Raw genomic sequence first — 22,988 nt, 5'->3', positions numbered from 1 at the left:
GGAGACACCCTCAGACCTTTTGGGGTTACAAGGAACTATGAACCCTGATTTATGTGTGGAATTTATATGCCACATATTTCCTATTGCCCATTAAAGGTGCAGGGTGTGAATTCAGCAACACAAAAAGGGTTAACTCTGCACGGAGACCCCACGGATTGTGTTAGTGATGGGATTAAGATAGCTGATTCTAGGAGTAGCCGACTCCAGTGTAGACAAGTAAATCACCCTATGATACACTCAGGAGATAATCCTATTACATGTGTCTCCTCTCTCCCTATTAATTTATTATGGGGGGGGGGGGGGGGAGAGGTCTGTTTGTATGTTGTTCATGGTTGATTAATTTATGTTGTTAGACTTCTTGAACCGTATATATACTGAGTTGGTCTTCAATAAAGGGAGTTCCTGTTTTACCTTCAACATAGAGCCTCGTCTCATGTGTGGGGGGAACAGCTATATTTACTCTGGGGATTGCTATCGGTATTATACTCCCTTGGGATTACAACACGGTTCTACCCACTGGAAGCTGGATCCTGGTCTTGGGCCCAGGGTGAGTGGAAGACTGCGAGATCCCCCCAAGCTGTGTCAAGTGGAGTGCCTGGAGTCCTCGGGAAGCACTAGGAGCATCCATCAACGAAGGTACCCAGTCGGGGTGCCAGGAGATCCGTTACAATTAAAAATCATTATATAAATCTTCTTATCCTTATCGTCCTCGGCAGCACCCAGGGCTGATTTATTCTACCTCTCCATAAGGACAGAACATACACAAGCAGCATAGAAATAGTTAACAACAACAATTAACCACAGTATAAGACCCAGCCTCCGGAACTAAGCTCCAGCGAAAATGTATTCTGTCAAAGAAGTGACCCAGTTGGACAAGTGGGTTCTCCTGCCCTCACACGTGACACAATCACCTTGTGGCTCCAGGAGAAGAATCTGTCCAAGGAAAGTCATTTGCACAAGTGGTCCTGACTTTGGAGGCCTCAGCTTTCGGTTGGGGATGACCTAGAATCTGATAGCATGGAAGTTGAGATTAGCCAATCTTGGGTTGTCTTAAACAGTGGTGACTACTCTCCTCTCACAGACCATCTGCTAATAAGATATATGCTAGAGTTTGGAGAATGTTTGAGGACTAGTGCACATAGTGACATAGGACCTATGATATTTGCTGTAGCAGATAATCTACTTTTCCTTCAACTTGGATTTGAAAAAGATTTAAAAGCTTAATACACTCCGAGTCCATTTTACAGCAATCAATGCTTTTTTGGACTAGTTTTCTCGTTCTAAGTTGGTTAGAAAACATTTAAGACCTAATGTCCATCATCCTCAGCCAATATGGGATCTCTCACTAGTCCTGAAAAGGCTAACCCTTCCTCCCTTCAAACCCTTGGAACAAGTATATCTCAGATTTCTGTCTTGGAAAACAGTTGTTGTTTTTTGTTGCCGTTTCTTCCACAACAAGGCTTAGAGAATCACATTGTCAACGACAGCCGTACCTGAAGATATTACCAAATTGTCTAACCATGAGAACTACCTTTCTTACAAAGGTTCACTCTGATCATATCATAAATCAGGAAGTATTCCTGCCAGAATATTTTCCAAATCCTCAAAATGAAGAAGAGGAAAGATTACACTGCTTGGACGTGAAGAGAGCAGTGTGTATATATTTACAGAAGACCAAAAACTTCAGATCTGCAGATAATTTATTTGTGCAGTTTTTTGGAGCCTAGAAAGGCCAGGCGGCCAGTAAATCATCAATAGCCAGCTGGATCAAGAATGTTATTTCTGAATGTTACAAGTTGGAAAACTTACTTGTTCCAAAAGGTATACATGCACATACAACAAGATCTACAGCCACCTCATGGGCAGAACTGCCTCTTCAGTTTATCTGTCAAGCTGCTTCTTGGGCGTCTGCAAAAACCTTCATGAATCATTAAGGCTGGATGTCACAGAGGGGCGTTCGGCCTTCAGCATAGAGGTCTTCAAAAGAGCTATGTCTTCATCTGCCCTTCCTACTTATTTGGCTTCTTAAATCCTTAGTTGCTGCCGAGGATGATGAGGAAGAGTGAAATTTACTCAACTGAAATTTCCTTTTCCTCAAGTCCGAAGCAGCACCTGCTTCCCTCCCTAATAAATCTTTTTGGCAGCACATGTTGCTTCTTTCTTCACTGGAGCTTAGTGCTGGAGGCAGGGTCTTATACTGTGGTTGTTATTGTTAACTATTTCCATGCTGCTTGTGTTTGTTCTGTCCTTATGCAGAGGTAGAATAAACCAGCCCTGGGTGCTGCCGAGGACGATGAGGAAAAGGAAATTTCAGGTGAGTAAATTTCATTTTAAAAAAAGAAGAGGCCAGGGTGGCTTATCATATTTTTTTGTGAGATTGCCCCTGCAAAAAAGGTGGCTTGTGCAAATTTGCACCAACTTAACTGCACCCATTATTATCCTGACTACTCCTCCAATGCTAACCCTTGTTCTAATCTGAAAATCGTGTTGCAGTCCGCAATGCAGTGCTAGTGACACAAAAAACAGCAGATTGTCCCTACCACAGGGCTACACAGTAGTTAGTGCCATTGTTGTGGCCATTGAACAGTTACTGCTACAAAAGTGACCATACCAAAGTGCCTCAACTGCATGACACACTTCTCTCCTATATATAGCTTAGGTCAATATCTACCGAAGAGAAGAGGCAAGGCGCATGCTGCTCCCAAGTCACCCAGAGAGCTGTCCTATTGCAGAGATCAATGGCGGACAAACCAGTTAATGGAGAAACTGGTCTTTGATGCCCACACTGGTGTGTTTGATCAGTATTTTTCATACAGCTGAAACCAAGCCTATAAAACACAAAACATAATTATAATAACTATAAAAACATTTATACTTGACTCTGGATGATCCGTGTGCTTTCCGCATCCGTATGTCTGTTCTGCAAAAGACAGAACATGTCCTATTCTTGGCCACAAAATGCAGTCGATGGACCCATTGATGTCAATGGGTCCACATAAGAAACGGATGCAACACTGAAGTCACATGGATGTCATCTGTATTTTGCGGACCACAGAATACATATGGTACATGTGCATGAGACCTTAGATCTACTGCCCATGTGAAACTGACCGAACACCGCAGTCTGGGGGTGTAGAATAGCATGGCATGACTGATTCATATCTCCTTTTCCCCTTATCTGCTGCACTAATCCTGTATGGTCTGACATTTTAGTTGCTAGGAATAAATAGACAAGTATCTTATTCCACTTGTATAAGCATGCCGTGCCTATGTCGCCCATAGGCTTCTATGTAAAAACAAAAAGTAGACCACGTGGAATTTTTTTTAGTACTTTTTACTGGTTGCAACTGTATAAAATAGTCAAGTATACTATTCTGTACAGCAAAGAGAAAAAGCATTTCCTGGACGTCCTGCGGCAGCACACAATGGGTAACTCGATTCACCCCTATTCAAAGCAGAAGACATGTTTATCAGCACTATTAATTAAATATGCAAATAATCACTTTGGTGCCTATAAAGGATTGCACACAAGTCAAGACCATGTATTTTTTTCTTCTTCCCCTAAAGCAGTGACATGGATTTAGGTTGCCTGTATACTAGCGGTGTCACTAGTCCTTCATGGCAGGGCAAAACTTTATATAAAGCGTTCTTGTATACAAGAGGTGCTCTTGTCCCTCAGACAAAACTTGTCCTGATTGCATATGCCTGACACAAGCAGTGTGTTTGTTCCTCAGGTGAAACCTCTGGTCTCCTACCCTGCCTTCTGTGAGCTGGTGCTTCGGGTTCGGAGGTTTCAGTGGGTGATGAAGAGGTCTGCTAAGTTACTCTAGTGCACCTGCCTACTCTGTGTTCTGTGTAGTAGAGCAAGACCAGCCACTCTGACGCCTTGGCTCTCGCAAGATTACAGGCATAAATCTTTTAAAGGGGTTCTACAGTTATTTTAAACTGATGCTTAGCCTCGCCCAGTGATACTAGTCGTGACGTCACTGCCAGCGCCGCTGCCTTCTCAAACAGCTGATCGGCGGGGGTCCTGGGTGTCGGATCCCCGCCGATCAGATGCTGATGATCTATCCAGAGGATAGATCATCAGTTTAAAATAACTGTAGAACCCCTTTAAATTGCAGCGCGTGCTCAGTCAACGTCCGTCCGCTCTGCTGGGCAGCAGATTCCTCTAGTGCAAGAGGTATTGTTGCAGGGTGACATCTGGCTAACCCCATTTTAGGGGTTAGAAGGTTAATTTAACTAATTCTGTTTCTGTCTGCAGAATGAATTCCCATAAGAGGAAACGCAAGTCCAGACACAGAGTGTGTTCAACCTGCCAGCAGCCCCTACCTGATGATATTGAAGGGAGCATGTCTGAACCACCAACCAGCTAATATATCTTCAGCTTTTAAAACGCAGGCCTCTTCATTATGGACTGGTTCAAGTCTCAGATTACAGAGACATTGCAGAATCTGCTTCCAGTGCACGCAGCTAAGAAAGCTAAAAGAATGCACATAGAAACAACATCACAATTTGTACAGACTGCCTCTGATTCTGACAGCGCTGAGGAAGGTATATCTTCAGACGATTCATCTATAAGGGCCTTTGAGGATCTGTACCTGTTCCATAGTGCTAGAGTCTCCTCTCTCATGAAAGCGGTTAAACAGACTGGAATCGGAAAAGAACACAGAAAATAAATCTAAAAAGGAGCAACTCTTATTTCCCTGCAACTAAGGGCACATACTTCCCTTCTCATCCTGTGCTCAAAGAGTGCCTGGAGAGTGAGTGGCCAAAACCAGATAAAAGAGCGGTTTAAAGCTCAAGGTTTAAAGCAGTTTACAGGTTAGACCCAAAATAAATCTCCAGTTGGGAAGCACCACCTTAGGTAAATTTGCTCTCTGAAAGAGCTGTTGGAGGAGCTTCTCAGGATTCCGCTTTGTTTAAAGAGCCTTTAGACAGAAAGGCTGACTCCTTTTTAAAGAAAGATTATATTGCCTCATCTGTGCACATGGCCTTGTCCTCAGCTCCAGTAGCAAGAGCCCTAAGGATCTGGCTTAGTCAACTGACAAATGATCTACAAGAAGGAGTTCCTAGAGAAGACATTTTAGAGAATCTTCCTATCATGAAATCTGCAGCAGATTTTCTGTGCGATTCTCAAGTTGATGCGCTGAAGTTCTCCTCCAGATCTATAGTTCTGTCAACAGCAGCCAGAAGAGCGTTGTGGATCAAACAGTAATCCGGAGACGTACCATCGAAGTATCACTTCTGTGCTTTGCACTTCATGCCAGCTTCACTGTTTGGTAAACATACTGAAATTGTTCTCTAAATTGTTACTGGGAGCGCCCCTATTTAAATATCCACTACCCTACACAGGTTCTTAAGTATGTTGAAGAAGAAACCATAAGTGAAGGCAAGGGTATCTCATTTCCACAGCCTGAGAGACCAACAACTAAGCTTTTTCTTGGCCAAAACAAAAGATCTCCGAAGTTTAGAGGAAGATTTACTGGAAGGAACCAGTTCATACGGACACCAAGCTAGTCAGAAGTCCTCTGGTTTATGACGCCAGATCATCAATCCCTCCAGTTTGTGGCAGATTATCAGCATTTGCTGCTGGTTTGGTCTTCAACGTCATTAGACTCTTGGGTGTTCTCTATAATAAGGAGAGGTTATTCTTTGGAACTGACACAAGTACCCAAAGACCGTTTTTTTTGTCAGAGGAGGGAATCCAATTCTCCTGCAACTATTAGAAGAATTTATAGCCAAAAATGCCCTAGAACCCATTCCTCCTGCAGAAAAAGGAAGGGACGTCTACTTCATATTTTTGGAGTCCCGAAAACAGGAGGAAAATGGCGCTTAGTGATAAATCTTACTTATTTAAACAGATATTTAATCAAGAAAAAGTTCAGAATGGAGAAAAAGTTATAGCATTGGTGCAAGAAGGCGACTTTATGTCAACAATAGACTTGAGAGACACCTATCTCCATATACCAGTCCTTCCAGCCCACAGGAAGTTTCTAAGAATAGCAATACAGATGCCCTCTCTTGTTCTTCACCTTCAGTTTACGTGCCTTCCCTTTGGAATCTCAGTAGCCCCACTTGTGTTCATGAAGGTGATCATGGTTCTTACAGCGGCACTCAGATTAGAGGGGATATTCGTGGTCCCATACTTGGATGACTGGTTAGTCAAAGCCTCCTCAGAGCAACAATTGAAGCTTCACCTACAGGTGACTCTGAAGATGCTTGCCATGCACAGTTTTCTCTTCAACTTGGAGAAATCGAGTCTCAATCCATCCAATCATGTTCAGTTTCTGGGATTCATCATCCACACCAGACGAATGACGATCACTCTATCAGACGACAGAATTCTGAAGATTGCCCAAGCAGTCCACCATCTGATGAAGAACTCCCGGGTCTCCAGCAGGACAGCGATGAAGGTACTGGGGTCTCTAACCTCAGCGATAGACGGAGTTCCCCGGGCGACAGCTAATTTTCGTCATCTACAAACAAATATTTTGGACTTCTGGGACAGAAATCCTCTCTCATTAAACAGATTCCTCAGAATTTACCCATCCACAAAAATAGATTTAAAGTGGTGGCTGAATATTCCTCAGCTGAAAAAGGGGAGATTTCTGACAGCTCAATCAACAGTGGTTCTCACGTCGGATGCATCAAATTGGGGCTGGGGTGCCCATGTAGGAGGTGAATGGTCTCAAGGCGAGTGGTCCTGGGAAGAAAGAACTCTCTCCTCCAACATAAAAGAGTTCAAGGCCAACTCCAGTCTACCCTCCTTCAGAAAGATGTACTAGTTCAGTCGGACAACTTGTCAGCGGTATTTTACATCAACAAGCAGGGAGAGACGAGAAGTCCATCTCTGTCCAGAGAATGTTGCCAAATTTTTGTGAGGGCAAAAAACTATCTCCACAGACTAACAGCAAGAATATTGCAGCAGATTGGCTGAGCCGAAATGTAGTACATCCTGCCGAGTGGAGCCTCAGCAAGAAGATATTTTTTCAGATCACCCAGAGGATGGGAATTCCAGATATAGATGTTATGGCGACCAGGGAGAATGCCAAGAGGATCGACCCTGGGCTCTAGACAGTCTATCCATTTCATGGAAGAACATGCTTATATATGCTTTTGCCCCCGTTCCTTTTATCATAAGGACTTTGAAGATCATGGTCGAAGAGGCAGAAGAAATTGTGGTGATGCCGTTTTGGCCCAGGAGGACCTGGTTTCCGCTCGCGTTGTCGCTTTCGAGAGGCAGATATTGGAAACTTCCACTGTGCCAGGATCTTCTATCCCAAGCTTATCTGTACCATCCAGATTTGTCCAGACTCCATTTAACGGCTTGAAGAATGAGCAGACGGAACTCTCAAGCCAGGGCCTCTCCAATGCGGTCATAGATACAATCATGTCCTCCAGGAGACCATCTACAATGAAAACCTATTCAAGGGTTTGGAGAATTTATTTGAAGTGGTGTTCCAATCATAAGGCAGAACATGACACTCTGGCTGCGGTTCTTCAGTTTTTACAGGAAGGCTTTGACAGGGGTCTCAAATACAACACATTAAAGGTTCCCTTCTCAGCCATTAATGCTCACCTAAGTGGAAGAATGACCAAACAAAATGTGGTACATAGTTTTTTTAAAGCAATTAAGAACCTAAGACCAGTACTTCATCCTCCAATTCCCACATGGGACGTGGCAATCGTTCTTAAGCAACTTACCTTGCTACCCGTTGAACCTCTGGAAACGGCCTCTATAAAATATATATTCTTTAAAACTCTCTTTCTTGTTGCTATTACATCTGCGAAAAGAGTGGGAGAACTGCAAGCCTTATTCTCCAGAGAGCCTTATCTCAGAGATCTCTCTGACCGCCTAGTTCTTAGATTCCTCCCAGGTTTTCTACCTAAAGTTAATTCTGAAATTAATCTGAATCAAGAAATAGTTCTATCAGTATTAAGAGATAATCCTGAAGACTCTCAAGAACAGTCTCTACATTTGCTGGACGGAAGAAGAGCAGTCCTCTTTTTCATATTGAAGCATCACAAGAATTCAGAAGGGACGAAAATCTCTTCCTCCAGTTTGCAGGCCCGAATAAGGGTAAGAAGACCTCAAAAGCTTCACTGTCCAGGTGGATTAAAAATGTAATCTCAGACGCATATCAACTGGATGGTCGGGATGCTCCTTTTCCTCTAAAAGCACACTCTACGCGCCTCCACGTCAACCCCATGGGCAGAATTGGCACAAATTCCACTGGATCTAATTTGTAAAGCTGCCTCAGGATCCTCAGCTTCTATGTTTATAAAACACTACAGACTGAACGTCTCACCACTAGAGGGGTCAGCCTTTGGCAAGAGTGATCGAGGAAGCAGTTGGTGTTTAACCCTCCCTTGATTTTTTTTCTATTCCTACAGAACTCCTATTGTGTGCTGCCGTAGGACGTCTAGGAAGTAATAAAATTTACTCACCAAAATGTTCATTTCCTGGAGTCCGTAGGAAGCACAATTTACCTCCCTTCATAAATATGCAGATAATACATGGTCTTGTCTTGTGTGCAACCCTTTATAGGCACCAAAAGGGGATGGGCCAAAGTGATTGATGGCATATTTAATTAATATTGCTGATTAATAGGTCTTCTGCTTTGAGTAGGGGGGTCAATCGAGTTAACCCATTGTGTGCTGCCTACAGACTCCAGGAAATGAAATTTTGGCGAGTAAATTTTATTACATATCTGCACCTACCGACGCCAAAATTATACTTCTTTGACCTCCGTTGAGTGAATGGTGCCTATAGACCCATTTGACCAATAATGTCCGGTGTGGATCCTAACATGTCCAAATCATAATTCTATCTACATCTCTACTTACGTCCAAAACTAATGGAGAATTTACCATCCAGGTTTAAATTAATTTTAGATTTTAAAGGGTTTTTTCAGGAGTTTAATACTGATCGCCTGTGTTCAGGATAGGTCATCAATATAAGATCATGGGGATCTGACTCCCAGCACCCCCAATAATAAGCTGTTTGGCCTAGGAAGACGTCACTTCAATGTACTCACATTTATCGGTCACATTGCCTGTGTGCAGCTCAGTCCCATTTAATGCTAGAAGCATTAATTCTGCACTCTGTAAACAATGTGGGGTGCCTGTGAAGGACGTGCTGCAGTCCCAAAAAGATTAGAGAAATTCCTCTGTACCCCCAAAGATGTGATGTAGTTAAAGGTTTATTAAATGACCAGGCTCAGCTGAATGCATATAGGATCAAATGTCATAGGCCAATTTCCAAATAACAAAAATTTTGGTCACAGGGACCTGTATTAGTGTGAGCCCAGACACTTGAATGGTTATCAATATCAACTGCACAACCCCTTTACTAAAACTCTATGCTGCATTACATCCTTGGGAGTGCTGTGAAATTTCCTGAATCTATTCAAGTGAATGGATTCAAAAAGTCGTACGCCTACCAATCTGATTGACGACCTATCCTAAGGACACATCATCAATATTTTACTTCTGAAAAAGTGCTTTGTCATGCCCCCAGGAGTTACCTGTATATATACTGCATCTTGTATTCATATTGTTATGGCTCCATCTAGTGGCTGTTTCTGAAAACAGTTTCTAGCTAGCCAGCATTCAATTCTTTAGCGACATCTTCAAGTCAGCTCATAGCAGCCATCTTTTCCAAGATCAACTGAAGGACATGCATCATCTCTAATCATCCTCCACACCCAGACCTAATGTGGTATCTCTGGTATGTTTAGACTATAAGCATTACATTATTGTTTATTCATACACTGTACTGTAACCTGTATATCATACATGTTTGAATTTGTATAACTTTGTATGGTAATGTGTTATAGCCTATTACTACAATACTAGGCACATTTTCTTTCCGTTCCTCAGTTCCACCCTATCCTTGCAAAAAAAAAGTTGAAGTTAGACGTTACTCCTGAGTCAATAAGTGGCTATTTGGGAGTTTAGCTGACGTCATCTCATGCCCCTCTCATATAGGAGGAGGACAGAATCATATTATGTATCATGGCATCTTGGCGTCTGTTTTTCTCTCCCTCTAATACCATTAAAATGTAATTTTATTCTGCAGTTAATCATTGTTCAGCGGGACTACAATGTAGTCCATATAGCAAAAACATAATAGCCAAGTATATCCACAGTATATTCTGTGGGCTTACTAGGGAGTTAAAGGGGTTATCCCCCAATTAAAAAAAAAAAGTAACATCAGACATCACATGACAGTCTCTTTCTAACAAAACCAGCCCTGTACCTCACATTGATCCAGAGATCTCCCCATTCATTGCTCTGCTAGATTTCAAGATGCCAGCTCAGGGGTGTGTCCTTCCTGCCACATTTCTCTCCCTATCACAGCTCAGGGGTGTGTCCTTTCTGCCACTAGTTCTCTCCCTTCCCTATCACAGCTCAGGGGTGTGTCCTTTCTGCCACAGTTCTCTCCCTATAAAATAAAACCTTCAAAATGAAGATTCAGCTGGTGGCAGTTGAAGAACAGAACAGAGCATGTGTATCCACCTCAGCGATAGAGAAATTAGGAAAAGAACAAACAGCAGGTGGCGGTATACAGATACATTTCAGTGAATAACTTAGTGGCTATACTAAATTTATAATTACATGCATTTACAGAAGTATTCAGATCCAGGAACTGGTTTGAAAGGTATTTTAATATTTTCTTCATGGGACAACCCCTTTAGAGCTTAAAGTGTAATCTGTTTCAGTTTATTTTTAATACAGTGTAGGGACAGTGATTTTAAACATTTTTGTTTCTGTTCTAAAACACGGTGTAAAGTCTTCTTAGCAAAGGAGAATCTGTCTTCAGTTCTGCTGAGCTCTGAAGACACCTGTGTGTGACATACAGAGGCTTCCAGCCTGACTCTTGTGACTACCCCAGTCCCTATGTATATGTAATGTCCACACCCGTAAGTCTTTTATGCGGACCGCAAAAACGGATACAGTCGTGTGCAGGAGCCCTTATACTGAAGACAGGTTCTCCTTAGTTAGAGCTTTGGTAAGCAGTCTCTTTAAACTGAAATGTGACCTCTCCCCAGTTTCTCCCTTTGGGTAGGTAGTTGGTTTCCTGTTCTTCTATGATCCTCTGACATACTTTAGTTCCATCTTGTGGTCATTTTGCAGTATTGTATTTTTATTTGTTTTATGTCTACTTTTTTTATTTTCAGATATTTTCCCTGGCTTCAGCCCTTAGACTATGCAGTAGTCATCTCTTGACCTGTAGGGAATATAAAGTCACACTTCCAAATAGATACAATTACCTGTATTCCTGTGACTCCTGCTAGCCCACCAAATACTGGAGATTTAGTCACCTGGGTTAAGAACTTTGTACGCGCCTCTATAAAGATTAGAGTTTATCTCAGCACTACAAAAGTCTTAGCTACATCAATCCCACCTACATTGCTGTTTGCAGCCCACCCCTTCTGCTGCATATGGGCGCCGTGCGAAAGGAGTGCCTCTGCGCGAGATTTTGCACAGCCAGCCACTGACCTGCAAGATAGAAGGGGTGGGCTGTAACAGCGAGGTGGGCAGGATTCCCAGCATGACTTAGCTAAGGTGACTCCACCAGCACTGTGTTCACGATATAAAGGTACTTTTACAAAGTTGATTTCTAACATACCAAAAAAAAAAAAAAAACTTTTAGGCAATTCAAGAAAATTGGTTTCTCAACCTTGGAAACGTGACTACTGCGACAATACGAATAGCTAAATATGCCCATTCTGGTGACAGGTTCCCTTTAAGGTTAACTCCTCTGATGAAGAAGGAGACAGTCAGAAGTTGAACCTTTTTAACACCGATAAAATATCCAAGTTCATTCCGGCGATCCAGAGGACCAGGACACTACCCAGAAGGATGCTAACAAATCCATTTCTATGAGCACAAGGGCCTTTTAAGTGTATTCTAACCTCACAGCTATGATGTCATGGATATAGTACCTCAGATAAGGCTCCACTCATAAATAATTCACACTTAGGAAATGAATCTTGATTAACTTACATCCCCCAAGATAGATGTAGCTATTGCAAGGTCATCCAAAAGGACCATTGTATCATCCAAGGATGGTGCCATCCCAAAAAATCCTATGGATAGAAGTATCGAATGTGCCATCAGGTGGGGTTGCCAGCTAAACTCAGCATATAGCAGTTTTTATACCATATCTGCTCTTACTAAAAATTGTTTCAAGTATATCCAGGAGGACATCCTGGTGTCCGCTGCATATATAAACCTGAAATGCCATCTGGATCAAACAATGGCAGGCAGTGTCCTCAAAGAACAGCTTATGTAACCATGAATACAAACCAGAAAGGTTGTTTGGTCCAAAACCTAAAGATCTGATTGATGACCAGTCCTGTCAGATTAAAAAAAAGTTTCTTCCTTAGGACAACTATTCAGAACATTCCCGATCTTATTTGTTAACCTTAAAGTTACCCTCAGCCATGCAGGCTAGTAAAGAATCTTCCATTGTATAACTCCTTCAGAAAGAGCTTCCAGTAGACATACCTCCCCAAGCAAGAGGGCTCAGTGGGGAAGATTTATCATCTCCCTATGCTATTTTTATGGAGTAAAAAAAACAAAAACTAAAAAACACAAACCCCATGGAACTACCTCTGATTTTTTTGCCAGACAAGGTCTTGCTTAGATTTCTTCCCACAATCAAACCTAAAAAAAAAAAAAAAAAGTTCCTTCGTTCACTAACATTAACCAATAACTGAAACAGCTTCTCTCAGGCTATCCAACTCAAGCAGCATTCAGGAAGGATGAAAAATCTGATTTTTCTTTCCGGTCCCAACATGGGTCATAAGGCTTCCCAAAGGCCTCCATCGGTTGGTGGATCAAGAACTCAGTTCCTTCCATCTACTCAGAAGCTGGTCTACATCCTCCTTCCCTCCCCAAAAATGCACTGCACTTTTGTTGTCAAGCAGTCCCTGGTTTCAGACACCTAATACTTTCATTTCTTTTTTTTATTTATTAATAAAAATTAAAGGGGTTCTGCACTGTGTCGGACCACCGCCGATCAGAAGCTGATGATCTATCCAGGGGATAGATCATCAGTTTAAACAAAGTGCAGAACCCCTTTAACATTTAAAATTTAACAAATAAACCCCCAACAACATCTTGATTATGCCCTCCATCCTCCACATTCCCCACCATCATGTCTTTGTGATAAATACATGCTCCTTACCTAGAGCACTTTCAACAATAATGCACTGAACCTTGGTCATGTGGGTAAAAGTATATTGTGTCATCAGACGTGGCTTCCCCTTAAATAGTGGAGACATTCCCTAAATCCTGCAAGAGACCGCCAATCACAGATCAGCTACATACATCAGGCATTAGTACCTTTCTCACCAGTCCCAGACGGTATCTCTGGAGTTCCCTGGATGCCAGCCCTGGGGCGTCAATCTATGGAGTCCACAGTTTCTTAAATTTGGTCATAGCACCTCTCTTTTCACATTGAGTAGCCAGTTAATCTTGGCTATATATATTCGGTTCTACTAGGACTACACTCATGTAGCCAATGCTGGGCAATCAGCTTGTGAGCCATATATAACATTCTGGCCACCGCTACCTTTCTGGGTTCAGCGATTGTGTTTTGGGATATGTGGAGGATCTGCCAAACAAATGGGGGTCACATCCAATGTAACTTCGTATAGCGTTAATGAGATGCAGCACAGCGCGCCAAAAGCCCTCCTTTACCACAACATGTGTAACATACCCGCATCCACCTCCTAACTGAGGGGTTCTCTAAACCCGATGAATCAGGTATAATTGTGACAACCTATGGGCTTCACAGAGTTGTGGGGTCCTCTCCAATCTCCTGCCACTGTTTTTCCTCTAATGGCCCCACCTCTACTTTCCATTTTGAATACTTTCATTTCTCACTACAGTCGTTCCTATAGACCTCCCAAAGGAAGACTGATTCCACAAAAAAACAAAACCCAACCATCTTAAAAGGGTTCTCCAGGCTTTTAACCCTTTCAGGACCACCGCTGTACATGTACGGTTGAAGTCTGGTCTTTAAACATGGAGCCCACTCGTATGTGCAGTGGGCGCCATAGCAGCCGGGTTTCTGCCATTTTAAATAGGACATAAGGCTGACCGCACACATTTTCCCCTTTAGATGCAGTGATCAAATGTGACCACGGCATTTGAGCAGTCCGAAAGCTGAAGCTGCGCGCTTCTGCTCCAGTAACAGCATTCCACGGCTGAGATTGGGGAACCTGTTACATTGCTGAAATAGCAGCACATGCTCAGTGTTAGGGTCCATTCACACATCCGTATGTTTTGCAGACTGCACATGGCCTGCACTCTTAGAAAATGCCTTTTCTTGTCCGCAATAGGACTTGTTCTATTTTTTTGCGGAACGGAAGTGCGGATAGCTCATTCCAGCCCCATTGAAAATGAATGGGTTCGCACCTGTTAGGCAAAATTGCGGAATGGATGCGGACGTGTGACTGGACCCTTATCCTTCTATCCAGGAAACCCTAAGCTCCCACCTACATTTTCCATCTGGTATACGATTTGGTGGTCAACGAGGGAGAATGATCTTTATGTGAATTCTCCCAAAAGTTTTTTTTCCCCCTATAGTGTGGGTGGAAAAGATCCTGCATCATGGACTAAGATGGTTCATTCCACAATGGGAAAACGGAGGCCTGTAAGATGAATTGGCCCCAAGTTTTACTGTTAAGGTCAGGGGTGGGCAACCTCCAGCACTAGTGAAACTACAATTCCCAGCATGCCACATTGATTTCTATGGGAGCTCTGAGAACAGCTGAATAAGTGTGCATGATGGGAGTGGTAGTTTCACAACAGCTGGAGTGCCAGAGGTTGCCCACCACTGGTTTAGTCATTTTAGTATAGTAACCACCTCTTCGATTTACTGGTTCGCCCATGTGAAACCCCCATGCAAAGCAGGTTACAAAAATGAAGACACTCAGGCCAATGCAAGTTGTAGGGTTTTATTTTAAATAACCTACACTCAAGTTAATGGCAATTCATGATAAAAATAGAAGATAGGAGGGGAAATGTCCAAAAAGAAAAGACTCTTCTGAACACTTGCTTTTATATTAAAAAAAATAAAAAGCGTTCTAGGCAAAACAAAATATAAAAGTCACAGAAATTTGTTTACAGGGCATTTTTCAAGCAATCTGCCAAAAACTCACCAATCTTTTGCAACTGCTGTTACAAACATGAAGTCCATAGTGTAATCGCATTCAAGTAATTTCTTTTAAAAAACACAATTCTTTTCAGGCAACCGATGATCTTAAATATGATCTCAAGCCTTGCCGTTAACACCTTGATCAGGCTCCTGAATGACATTCATAGAGGTAAAACACAAAACACCCCATAGAACAAACAGGGACTGCCACTTAACTGCGGCCCGGCTGTTCAGTCAATTTTAATTTATCAAGTTGGTCTTCATTGCACTTCTAGAAAGTTACTCTTCACATCAAATAATCTCTGGTAAAATCTGCTGAAATGAATAGAATTCAAATGTCCCTACAAATTGTACAACAGTTAATTTTTTTTCTGATAGGATAAAAAGGATTAAATACTTGAAATAATGGTACAATAGATAAGACTGGGCAAAGAAAAAAATTCACATTTGTAAAAAAATAAAAATAAAAAATTCAGGAAATTTCCCCCTTTCGAAAATCTGACGAAAGAATCACATTTGATGCAAGTCTCCAAACCAAGCACGTGGATTGGCTTGAATATAGTTTCACGTTTACTGGGAAATAACAGGAGTCACAACTGACCCCCTCAGCTGCCAGATAATAGGCCCCTCTCTTCAGTGTAACCGGGGTAAGGGGATATGTTCAGATGAAAGGGAAGGGTACGTTTATATTTTCTATTAAAATAGAAGTTATTGAAAAAAAAAAAATCTTAACTGTAAAAACACACAGGATATTTTCTTAATTCTATAATACAGACTTTTTTGAAAAGCGGATTTTTTTATGCCTGGTGAAAACCTCCCAACTTAAAAACACATAAAAACGTCATCACGATTTGAGATATCCCATTTTGTACATATGTATATACTCCTTGTCCATGGGACAATACTGAAGGCAGCATGGGGACATTATCCAATGTTTGTCGTGCAGGTTTTAGCCTTTGTGGGGGTTTTTTTCCCATGTCTTTTTTTCCCCTTAATCTGCTGCATATCCCCTTCCCGTCTTAAAATAAAAGTTGATAAAAGGTAAGGCGCACAGCTCTCTAGAAAATCCCTTTCCGAGGTGACGTCCAGGCTTAAAATAATAATTAAAAACAAATAATTAAAACAAATTGTCTTTCGCACTCATTAAAATTCATAGTCATCTTCTGCCATGTCGATAGCCCATGCAAACTTCTCTCTCTGAGTCTTGTTGTAGATTTTTTCAATAGGAATACCAAACTTCTTACACCTGTCAGGGATTCCAGAAATAAAGGGTTATGACAAACGCACACTCTGCAGTATCTATGATAAGCATTTAATGACATCACCACAGTGCCCAATCCTAGGCAGGTACAATCTCCTCTATGACGGGGGCCATTAGAGTCCCTCAACGACACTGCAGTCTGCAGAGCCAACAGGAGAAGCTCTGACCCACCGAAATGTTACTTTTTATGTAGCAGACATAGAAGTTAAAAAAAAATTAAATAAAAAGTTACTCACCGCTCTTTATCTTCAGGCTTTGCCTCATGACTGCAGCAGAGAGGTGTCCATATAATGCATCTGACCACTGCAGCCCATCACTGTCTTCAGTGGTCTAGTGGCATTTACCACTGAGGCCAGTGTTTGGCTGCAGTGGTCATATGAAGTATACAGACATGTCATTGCTGCAGCAGCAAAAAACAAAACAAAAGAAACACATGCCATCATGGCTGCGGCGGAGAGAATGCTGGAATGGCAAGAATAACTTATTTACCTTGCACAACCCCTGTACATTACAGGTCACACTTAGAAGTTTTGGCAGCATTCTTACCAGGCTACAGAGATTCTTGGGTCCAAGTAATTGAGTTTGGAGGTTCCCAGGGCAATTTGTTTGTTCTCTTCTCTGTCTGTTGCTTGAACCTCCAACTTCATCAGCTGCTCCTCTATCCGTTGCACTGCTTTCTTTTTGCTTTCCACAAGCCTGCACAGATGAAATGTTAAAATCATAAACCCAAACTATAAATAATTCTGTATTACACTCAAACAACTTTGAAACCAGATTAATTGTACTAGACTTTATTAGAGCAAAAAATTGTGGATAGTATCTGGTACTTTTTGGAGGAGGTTCCAAGAAGACACCATAAAGAGCATGTGAAAATCCTGACAACTATCATTCCGCTACCACGACCAGATACGTTGAAGGGGTACCATATCAACTGTGAAAAAAAACAAAGGGCCCGATTTATTTTTTGCAGCCGATTCTGCTTGAAGTAAATGAATGGAAACATTCACGCAGAGGCTGAATGCCAATCCTGATCAAGTCCAACTAAGACCAGGAGCAGGGATCAGAGCTCTGTTTAGTGATAAGCCCTGCACCAGACTTTAGCCTTTGGATGTGGATAGGAATATTTCATTAACCAACAGCAAAGATCTCGGACATGATCAGGAATTGAATATTAAACACATTGGAACGTTAAACTGTTAAGTTTTACTGGCCATCAAACGGAAAACAAAATAACCCCCAAAAAAAAAAAGAAAACACACTTTTTGGTCCTCTCATCACGCTTGACTTTGGCATCCGCTTTGGCGCTCTTAAGTTCGCGGCGTGCATCTGCCAGTTGATCTTTTTTGGCATCAATCTGAAAGCAAATAAAAATATTTGACAAGTGTAAATGAGTACGGCCTCAAATGTAATTTTAGCAAAACAATAACTACTTGTCTCATACCTTGGTCTGCAAATTCATCATTGACTTTTCAAAAGTCTTTGGAGGAGCACGCTGATGGTTACACAAAATGGCCACAGCTCTGTTTGCACGATTGTAAGACAATATTTTGGCAGGAACATTATCATCGGCTGCAAAAAACAAAACAAAAAAATAAATAAAAAAATAAAAAACACAGGAAAGGTTTACAGAAGGCCACAGTAATATTTGCAAGAACGAAAAGTGTTAAAGGATGTGGACACCTTCAGGGCATTTTTTTGTTGCATTTTACTCATTTTGGGCTACAAGTAATTTTTTCAATTGGTCTCGCGTAAAAATATGTTCAGCCATTTCTGAGATACAAGGGTTAAAAATCAGTGTTGCAAGCTATCAGTCTGTTTTCTTTCAATCCAGTCATCTGACTGCTCATGTGCAGCTCTTCTCTTCTGACCTCAAACACTCATAGCTCAGTTCTTATCAAACTAATAAGAATATAGCTTAAGTAGGTGTTTGAGGTCAGATAAGAGCTAGACATGAGCAGTCAGGATTCAAAGAAAACAGACTTTTAAACTCTTGGCTTAACATTTTTAATACAAACCAACTGAAAAAAATTATTTCTAGCCCAAATGAGTAAAAAGCAATCCTAATAAAAAGTCCCCAAAGGTCTACATAGGTTTATGACACAAAGGACTTAGAGGCCAAGGCTAAGAGATACCCATTCATTGATTAATCGTACATGCAACACCCATGTCCAGGTGTCGTAGCTCAATTCCAATCAGGGCACAGACTGGCCACCTTGACAAATGAAATCCCGCGCCAGCCTAGTCAAAAACTCAGGTAGAAAGATTTGGGTGTAGACAGTTTCTGCACATTTAGCCAGCTACCATAATTCAATGGGCAGGATGTAAGGATGACAGGTTACCTAGTATACGGTACCAAGCTTCAACAAATAGATGAAGCAACTCTGTGTGTAATCACTAGGTTAACTCTATCTTGTAGATGTCAACGTGCAAGTATAAACTAAATTCCCTAGAAATAGTTTTTATAATACACTTTAACAGGGTCTCCTGCACAGATGTGCTATGCAAAGCTCCTGCCTCTGCCAGCTCCGTTCAGCTGAAGCCCGTCATGGCACATCATTACAGGGTCTCCTGCACCAATGTGCCATGCCAGGCTTCAGCTATGCAGAGCGGGCACAGGCAGGAGTAGAGATTTATGCTCCTGCCAGTACAGTACTCACTGACCCCTATGCCTTCAGTACTTTGGAGGCTGTACACCACAAACATGACAGCAATGTGCAAGTGTCAAAATCTCATCCACTATGCTGCTACTTTAGGGCCTCATGCACACGACCGTTCTGTTCCGCATCAGAGCCGCATTTTTTTCGGCTTGGGTGCGGACCCATTCACTTCAATGGGGTCGCAAAAGATGTGGACAGCACTCCGTGTGCTATCTGCATCCATTGCTCCGTTCCGTGGCCCCGAAAAAAATAATAATTATAACATGTCCTATTCTTATCCATTTTGCGGACAATAGGCATTTCTACATTGGGCAGCCAGTTCTGTTCCGCAAATTGCGGAAGGCACATGGGCGGCTTCCGTGTTTTGTGGATCTGCAATTTGCAGACCACAAAAAAACTGAACGGTCGTGTGCATAAGGCCTAATACTGAGTGTGCCACGTGTGAACATACCCGTACTCTACCATTTTATGCAAAGCTCTTTACTTCTAACTAAGTTTATTTTCAAATGTTATTTCAGGTTGAAATATATAATAAAGTACATACAGTATGATGTGATAAGTACCGTATTTTTAGCTTTATAAGACACTTTTCCCCCCAAAAGTGGTGGTGGGGGGGAAAGTGGCCGTGCGTCTTATACTGCTCTATTCGCTTTATAACATGTCCAGCACATCGCAGGCCGTGCTGCATAGGCATAGCAGCCTGCGATGCACGAGTGACATGTAAACAGGGGCACTATCAGGGTAGTAGTGGGGCCCGAAGCAGTCACTGAACTTCATTAAGCCGGGCCCCGGTCAGAGCAGCCATCACATATAAAGTGTATGCAGAAGCCCTAGCAGTGCTGCTTTGCTAAACTAGCTGTAATCGCTTCTCTGCAGTACTCGCTATGCTCGCAGCGGGCAGCCCGCATCACTTACTCAGTCCTGCTCTGGCCCCGTCTGTCATTAATGGGCTGGAGTGTGACTGAGTGACGTGACGTGGGCTGCGAGCATAGTGAGTACTTCAGAGAAGCGATTACAGCTAGTTTAGCAAAGCAGCACTGCTAGGGCTTCTGCATACACTTTATATGTGATGGCTAGGCTGCTATAACTGGGGCCCAATGTAATGGGGTCAGATCCCCCTATAACAGTGTGCCATTTACAGACCTCTTAGTTCAAAACCCACCAAAAGCACACCATTTGGTTCAAAATATTTTATTTTCTTAATTTCCTCCACAAAAACCTAGGTGCATCTTATAAAGCGAAAAATACGGTAGTACTTTACATCAGTTCTTTTAGTATCATGTCCTCAGTAAAAGTCCCAAACTATACAATCAGTATAGTGTATTGGAGCTGCTGCGTCAACCTTCAACATCAGTCGGCTTTTTCCATATAAGTGGAAGAGGGGGAAGGAAAAGGGATTGGATATGGGAGATTTTGTAGCACAGCGCGATTCAGAAACCATAACTTTATACCCCACAAACCGCAGGGTGGGTAGAACGTAACATCAGCCCAACACGTTCACCTCTTCTCCACAGTCAGTGGATTCAAAACCCCATGCTTGCACGCGAGGAACCCCCCTCCCCCTCCTCCGAGCCCTCAAGTAGATTCATATCCCTGAAATTGGCAGATCGTTTAATAAGATACATGTCTGATACCAGGGAGTTGAAAATATTCCTGAATGCATCTTCTAACCTGGAGGGGCAATATATCCATGAAGCTTTCCCAGCATCCAAAAAACTGCTTCACATGGTTCTGAACAGTTTAGTGAAATCATTTGGCAAACTTCATCCCGACCCAGAAGCTGAATACTGCCCACTTACAGTTGGTGAGTTCATTCAGCTGCTGCTGCAGGGTGATGGAGGCGTTGTATGTTCTGAACACTTTGGCTGTTAATCCATCCATGAGGTCCTGGAGATGCTTATTTAAAATAGTAGTCTGATAGAGGAGGGAAAAAAGAGTTTTTTTTTTATCTTGAAGGAGCAAATAGGGTCAACACCTTCAAATAAAAAGCATCAGCACTATTAGAATAAATGAAGGGAAAATAGATTAAAACCCCATGACACTTACATTGAGTCTGTCGAACAAGTCATCTTCTGGTTGCTTGTTTTCCATGAAAAGCTGCAGGTTCTTAAAGACCTGATGCAGAATAGACATACAAGAAACATGAACCAAGAGGCAGCATAAGGTTGTCCTGTGTGTCCAGAGATGTCACACTGTGAAAGAAAAGACGCTGTAAACTAGTACGTACCCTCTTTTCCACAGGCACCTTGTTGTAGTAACGGATGGAATCTTTACCGGGGAAATCAAACTCCACCACGAACTCCTGTCCGTCCATTTCCGGGTAAAGTTTTATGTGCTCTACTCTCAGAGAGCAGCAGCCTACAGTGTCCGCTGTTTCCCCTTCTTCCTTTTCATTACCAGCTCTCAAAGCCAGCTACAAATACAAAGAGTTAATACATCAAGCAAGCTTTAACAAAATAAAAATAAAAAAAAGATTGATAAGATCTCAGCTCAAAAGATTCAGTGGAATGAAGGGTTCCTTCTTCAGCCACTCGAGGTGGGATGCCTGTGTTGCCATAATAGGATTGTATCGCTGCTCTCACCTTATCTATAAAGTACAGTGCAACCGATCTCTGCCTGGCCTTCATCTCCTTGGATTTCCAGTCTTCCCGGTAGGTGTTACGAATCTTGTCAACGCACTTCTTAAGCCTGCGGGCAGTCTCATATTTCTGCCAATCTTTCTCTCCCTGGTAAAACACAAACACACTGGTTAGGAAATGAGACACGGGGAGGACATTTTGCCTAAAACAAGGAGTAATCACCGACGATGGAGGGTGGAGGGTAATTCTTCAGAATTAGAAAAAAAAATATAAAAAAAACACAACACAGCAGAAATTAGCAGGCATAGCCTGTGGGCAGATGTCCCATTGGAGTGCAGCTTCATTGAAGTAAATGGGTCTGAGCTGAAATACCACAAACAACCCGTCTACAGGTGTGGCACTGTTACTAAAAGAAAGCAGCCATGTTTTCTAATCTTGGACAAACTAAATTCACATGCTTATGTATAAACAGACGGACAAAAAAAACAAAAACGTAAAAGTGCACCTTCAGTTATAAACAAGTTTTCACAAAATGTTACATAGTACAAGTGAATATAAGAAACTTTGTAATATATCTCATTAAAGAGGACCTTTCACTAGAATAAAAAGACTAAACTAACTATACAGACATGGGGAGCGGCGCCCAGGGATCTCCCTGCACTTATTATCATCCCTGGGCACCGCTCCGTTCTCCCGGTATCTTCATATGTTAGGCTCCACCTAGTGGAACCTGCCGGCGTCTCATTCTCCCATGCTGTAGCGCTGGCCAATCGCAGCACTCAGCTCATAGCCCGAGAGGCTTTTTTTTCCTCTCAGGCTATGAGCCGAGCGCTGTGATTGGCCAGCGCTACAGCATGGGAGAATGAGACGCCGGCAGGTTCCACTGGGTGGAGCCTAACATATGAAGATACCGGAGGCTGTACCGGGAGAACAGAGCGGCGCCCAGGTATAACAGTAAGTGCAGGGAGATTCCTTGGACGCCGCCTCTCCATGTCTGTATAGTTAGTTTAGTCTTTTAATTCTAGTGAAAGGTCCTCTTTAAAGTATTAGGCCCCTTTCGCACAAGCGAGTATTCCGCGCGGGTGCAATGTGTGATGCCACCGAAGCCGCATCCATTCAGTTCAATGGGTCTGTGTACATGAGCGTTAGTTTTCACGCATCAGGCCTGCGTTGCGTGAAAATTGCAGCATGTTCTATATTATGCGTTTATCACGCAATGCTGGCCCCACAGAAGTGAATGGCGCTGGGTGAAAATCACGGATGATTGCTAAGAGATATGTTTGTATACCCTATTTTTTTTCCACGCGCATGCA

At 42.4% G+C, this 22,988-nt stretch overlaps 1 protein-coding gene across 1 annotated transcript in view; it reads right to left on the bottom strand.

Moving 5' to 3' along the window:
- Window positions 1-14,962: 14,962 nt before the first annotated feature.
- TOP1 (DNA topoisomerase I) overlaps window positions 14,963-22,988 on the bottom strand; it is a 30,984-nt gene continuing 22,958 nt past the window's right edge. Inside the window, exons 14-21 of the mRNA XM_044296493.1 lie at window positions 21,679-21,822; window positions 21,324-21,509; window positions 21,143-21,211; window positions 20,896-21,010; window positions 17,881-18,008; window positions 17,699-17,793; window positions 16,986-17,135; window positions 14,963-16,424 (exon numbers count right to left, since the gene is read on the bottom strand). Coding sequence (XP_044152428.1) covers window positions 16,322-16,424; window positions 16,986-17,135; window positions 17,699-17,793; window positions 17,881-18,008; window positions 20,896-21,010; window positions 21,143-21,211; window positions 21,324-21,509; window positions 21,679-21,822 — 990 coding nt within the window. The 3' untranslated portion in view covers window positions 14,963-16,321. The remainder of the gene's footprint in view (window positions 16,425-16,985; window positions 17,136-17,698; window positions 17,794-17,880; window positions 18,009-20,895; window positions 21,011-21,142; window positions 21,212-21,323; window positions 21,510-21,678; window positions 21,823-22,988) is intronic.

This window comes from Bufo gargarizans, chromosome 6 (genome assembly GCF_014858855.1).
Source record: "Bufo gargarizans isolate SCDJY-AF-19 chromosome 6, ASM1485885v1, whole genome shotgun sequence".
Classification (NCBI taxonomy): domain Eukaryota; kingdom Metazoa; phylum Chordata; class Amphibia; order Anura; family Bufonidae; genus Bufo; species Bufo gargarizans.
The sequence above is the reverse complement of the archived record's forward strand: the minus strand, read 5'-3'. Positions and strand labels throughout refer to the sequence as shown.